This window comes from Arvicola amphibius, chromosome 9 (assembly GCF_903992535.2).
Source record: "Arvicola amphibius chromosome 9, mArvAmp1.2, whole genome shotgun sequence".
Classification (NCBI taxonomy): domain Eukaryota; kingdom Metazoa; phylum Chordata; class Mammalia; order Rodentia; family Cricetidae; genus Arvicola; species Arvicola amphibius.
In genome coordinates this window covers 93294038-93298968 of record NC_052055.2, presented here as the reverse complement: position 1 = coordinate 93298968, position 4931 = coordinate 93294038, and the positions used below count along the sequence as shown (strand labels likewise).

Genomic DNA, 4931 nt, shown 5'->3' with positions numbered 1-4931 from the left:
AACACTAAATGTATGTGTGCTCCATGGAAAAACTATTTTTTACTCTAATTTTAGTCTAATATCTTCAACCTCCTCGTTACTAACCATGTCTGTTCCTGGGGTCAGAGGACATGTAGTTCACACACTGTGAACAACAGCTAACACAGTGCTTGGTAGACAGTGGGCACCCGATAAATACACAGCACTGTGGGAGCAAAAGTGCAGCGATGAGATAGCTGTAGAGTTAGGAAGCAGCCAGCGGCTGGGTGGTGGCGGCGGCGGCGCACGCCTTCAGTCCCAGCACTTGGGAGGCAGAGGCAGGCAGATCTCCTGAGTTCGAGGCCAGCCTGGTCTACAAAGCAAATTCCAGGTCAGCCAGGACTGTTATACAGAGAAACGCTGTGTCAAAAGTAAAAACAAAATAACAACAACAACAAAGAGCCCAGATACAACTGGTCAGGGGGGTATACATCTTTAATCCTAGAACTCAGGGGTCAGAAGCAGGCAGATCTCTGAGTTTGAGGCCAGCCTGGTTCAAATACCACATTCCAAATATCACTGAAACTATCAATATAAAGCAAGTTACTTAGGGTCACATTATTCCCCTGATTTTTTCACACAGAATATTCCATTTGCTGTGTAAGTGCTGGTCATCGGGACATGTCCTCAGTAATATATTTGTTAGCAGGGTGGCTTCAATGGGGCAGAATTTGCTGCCAATAAAACTTGAGTTTAATTTGTTACTGATTTCCAGTGGCAACCAATGGTCAGGTGCTTTTATATCACAGGTTTCAATTCGTCCCTTCTTTACATCTATGGACACCTGAATTGGCAAATGTGCCTGTTCATGGGGCACGTGAAACGTGGTGTTCACACTAAACTTCGGAGTCCAGCCGTATAGCCACTCCCAACTTTGCAGCTCTTTAGCTTTGCTGCTTATTCCAGGAAACTGGGTCTCATCTGCCGGGTTTATTAGTTTAATGCGATTATCTATTTGATGGTGAGCAGCGTACTCTCCAGCAATCGCGTTCATCAGAACTTCACAGGTCAGCGCGGGATCTTTGTCCAGAAGGTTTTTGACTACGGAAGGGATGCTAGGCGTGGCATTGCTCTTTATCCCTTGGTATGGGCTCTTCAGCAAAGAAGACAACGCTGTCCTGTCGGTACTGCATAACAGGGTGCAATGGTGATACGCGGCAACTCGGCCGATCTTTGATGCCGTTCCTGAGATTTTAAACTGTCCATCGAGCAACAGGTCAAATTTTTTGGTAGGCTGCACGTCCAGGTGGGGTTGGACAGCATTCAGAGCTCTCACGATTATCTTCAGATTTTCCATTCTATCATACTTGGTCTTGGTGGTAAAGAAGGTCAGATTGATATTACCCATGTCGTGGTACACTGTTCCTCCTCCGCTCCTTCTCCGAGCCAGTTTGATACCTCCCTGTCTCATCAGATGCAGGTTACATTCCTGCCATGGATTCTGATGCCTGCCGATGACAACACAGGGAGAATTTCTCCAAAGGAAAAGAATTGGCTTGCCTTCTAGATGGATGTGGTCGTGGATCCAGTCTTCTACAGCCAGATTTTGATACACATCGTTGGAGATCGACTGTAGAATGAGCCCATGTGCTGCTGGGGTCCTAAAGCCAGCTGCTGGGACCCTGTGGTGGCAGAGTAACCTGAAGCAATTCTTCACCGGAAATGGGGTTAGCATGCTTCAGAGACAAAAGAAGAAAAATTAATTCAATGAGAAAACAACTAAATTCTGTTCTTTAGTTATTTGTTAATTATTCAAAACTCATTTTAGGGTCCAGACCAGTTGCTTTTCTTGCCTTTCAGCTTTACCCTTAGCCTTGAACAGCTCCATAATAGAGTAATAGAAAATCAATGAAGATAAGCTTTAGATAATGTCAACTAAAATGAAATACGTGGACAATTTTCATATAGTAAGTAAGGAGTAAATATATTAAGTAATGTACAACAAAGCCAAATAAATTATCTTTGAATTTACAATAGATTTCATTGAGAAAAAGAATAGATTAGCAAAAAGAAGTAAAAGACTCCAGAATCCTGTCACTCTCTCTATACTCTTTTTTAGTTATTATTTTTAGTTATTATTTTTTCATGTTTTGATCATGTTCTTTTCCCTCCTCCTTTCCCCAGACCTTACCACCTCCCTACTCACCCAACTTTTTATGTTCTCGCTTTCTTAAAAACAAACAAACAAATAAACCCACGAAAACTAAAATAAAATAAACCAAAGACCAATAATACAAAAAAAAAAATCCACAGAAAAAGCCCTCGGAGTTCGTCTTGTGTAGGACAGCTACCCCTGGGCATGGTGCCTGTGCTGCAGTGTGGTTAGTACACTCATCTACATTCGAATTTTAAAAGCTTTAGCTGTGCAAGGGATTGAACGCAGGAACTTGCTCGATGTAGGTCTGAGCTATACTGCCGAGCAACCCCCCAGCTCTCTGTTTTCATCTTCATTATTAGTGTCATAATTTTTTCGCAGAAGGCACTTCCATATTCTGGGAGATACTTTGCAGTGCCAAACATGCTTCTCCACGAACAGAGAGCAAGGTAAAACCAAACCACCGGCCCAACTTCCTCACAAGGCCTTAACAAAATTATTAATTTGCTACCTCCCTGACAATGCGATCCAAGCCCATAATCTCATTACAGACTTAAAGCAAGTTGTACTCTTCTTGAGGGGGCACGCGACTAGCATTCAATGCCTTGCTTAGTTTACCCTCCACCCTAATAGAAATCAACTGTTCATAATAGTAAAATTACAACGTTCGGAGCACTGGGGTAACCTGCAAAGCTCTGAGCACTAGCCAGAGGGGCCCAAGTGAGGGACACGTGGTACACGCAGCACCCATTCCCGCTCAGTGAGTGCTGCCGCAGCCAGCAACAAATCCACTAGATCTGCTTCCGGCTTCACCCACCTGCAACTTCCGGTCGTGCCCGCAGCTTTTGTTTTTGCAAACTAAAGCTCAATCAGCACACCGGGGACCCGGAGCACTCAGCACACGAGACCCAATTCTTCCCCTCCAGCCACGCCCATGGACGCCTGCCTTCGCGTGGGACAGTTCCCAGGAGGACACGCCCCACAGTCCCGCCCCCGGGAAGACCCGCCTCCTAGATATACCCCCCTTCGATTTAAAAGGGGCGTGGCCAATCCTGAAGGCGGAGCTCATATTTATTTCCTAGCCCAGCCAGCTAAGAAAATGTGTTTCTCAGCAGGTCAACGAATTTAAAACTATCTTTGTGGAAAGGGCGTAGGCCACTTTCGATTACCAAAAGATGTAATACAGATGGGGTTCCTCTGAATGACAGCAGAGATGGGGGCTGTCAAGGGTGAAGGGAAGAGAGGAGCGTTTCTTTTTCTTTCTTTCTTTCTTTCTTTCTTTCTTTCTTTCTTCCTTCCTTCCTTCCTTCCTTCCTTTCTTTCTTTCTCTCTCTTCCTTCCTTTCTTCTTTCTTTTCTTTCTTCCTTCCTTCTCTCCCTCTTTTTCTTTCTTCCTCTCTCCCTCTATCTTTCTTTCTTTCTTTCTTTCTTTCTTCCTTTCTTTCCTTTTTTGGTTTTGATTTTTCGAGACAGGATTTCTCTGTAGCTTGGAGCCTGTCCTGGAACTCTCTCTCTGTAGACCAGGCTGGCCTTGAATTCATAGAGATCTGCTTGTCTCTGCCCCTCCCCCCCCCAAATGCTGGGATTAAAAGCATGAGCTACCACTGCCCGGCCTGCTCTTTTTTAAACTTCCTTTTTTTTGGTGAGATAGGGTCTCACCCTGTAAAACAGGCTTGCCTGGAACTAACTACATAGACCAGGATGGCCTCATAGAGATCTTTCTCCCTCTGCTTCCCAAGCGCTGGAATTAAAGGCATTAGCCATAGTGCTCAACCCAGGTTCTTTCATTTAAATTTTATTTTTTATATTAACTCCGAGATTACATACATTACACAGCAAATCGATCAATCTGTATGAATATATGTAGGTTACAGAATGACTACAAAGTGTTAAAGAAATACAGAGTTTTAAGTAATTTTAATGAGACCTGAGGGGCCAAATCGGAAACTGATAGAAATGCAAAGGAGCCTATGGCTGTCAGACACCAAGCCAATGGAAAGTTTCGGAGAGGGGTGTGGCTGCTGTTGCAGAGTCAGGATCAGAGTTGAGCTGTGGAGTGGGGTCCAGATGCAGTAGTGAAAGGGCAGGAACTGGTCCGTAGAGCAAATGGGGGCGCAGACAGACAACGTGTCCAGACAAGCAGGCAGGCAGACAGAGAGCAATTTGAGCAGCCTTTGTCAACATCTGGGACAAAGCAGAGCTGAAGCCCCTAGGAGAGCCGGGAGTGGTCAGGCTTTTGACACAGACACACACTGGAAGGTCAGATGACAGGGGAGTAGGGCCTTCACCATCACAGTTACAGGTCTCTGCCACTTTGTGAGAACCGAGTGAGAAAGTTGCTGTGTTTCCAGGGCCTGTGTAGCTAATAAGTTCCAGGGCATAGCTTTCCTGGCATTTTATTGTGTTTTATTCTGAATGTGTGTATGCTATGAGAGAACAACATGAGGGAGGCAACATGCTTTCTTCTTCCACCAAGAGGGTTGGTTCTGGGGATCAAACACATATATGTATATCCACTCAAGAGCAGAGTCACCCTTCATCTTCAAAAACAAGTCAAAGCTGCTTGTAAAATGGAGTCTTTCAGGGCAAATCAGTCTTGGGGAAAAACCAACAACGTAGTTTTACAAAATATGGTGTAATGTAGGGCAGGGCACAAGAGCATCCAAATAAAAAAAAAAAAAAAGCTCCATCTCATAGTTCCACACTTTGAAAAGTTGATCTGTCCCCGATCTACAGCCCTCATTCCTCCATGAAGCCTCACTGTGTCTGCTCCCACCTTTTCGTCTCGGTCACATCTCACTTCATCCCATCACTATATC

General features: G+C 44.7%; 1 protein-coding gene across 3 annotated transcripts; it reads right to left on the bottom strand.

The window, feature by feature from the left end:
- Nucleotides 1–435: 435 nt before the first annotated feature.
- On the bottom strand, nt 436–3073 carry Lipt1 (lipoyltransferase 1). Of its 3 annotated transcripts, none has more exons than XM_038343156.1 (2): nt 2931–3073; nt 436–1694 (listed from the first exon to the last, which is right to left on the bottom strand). In XM_038343156.1, the coding sequence occupies exon 2, from the start codon at nt 1691–1693 to the stop codon at nt 572–574; it is 1122 nt and encodes a 373-aa protein (XP_038199084.1). In that variant the 5' UTR covers nt 1694; nt 2931–3073; the 3' UTR covers nt 436–571. The 3 variants fall into 3 exon arrangements, with proteins under 3 accessions (XP_038199084.1, XP_038199085.1, XP_038199083.1); XM_038343157.1 differs by lacking the exon at nt 2931–3073 and adding an exon at nt 2799–2924; XM_038343155.1 differs by lacking the exon at nt 2931–3073 and adding an exon at nt 2776–2883.
- Nucleotides 3074–4931: the final 1858 nt, after the last annotated feature.

Coding starts and splice junctions, on each gene's coding strand:
- Lipt1 (XM_038343155.1), bottom strand. CDS start 2,864: ATGGGTGCTGCGTGTACCACGTGTCCCTCACTTGGGCCCCTCTGGCTA. Junction 1,695..2,775: donor ACCCCAGTGCTCCGAACGTT/GTAATTTTACTA, acceptor TTGTCTCTGAAG/CATGCTAACCCCATTTCCGG.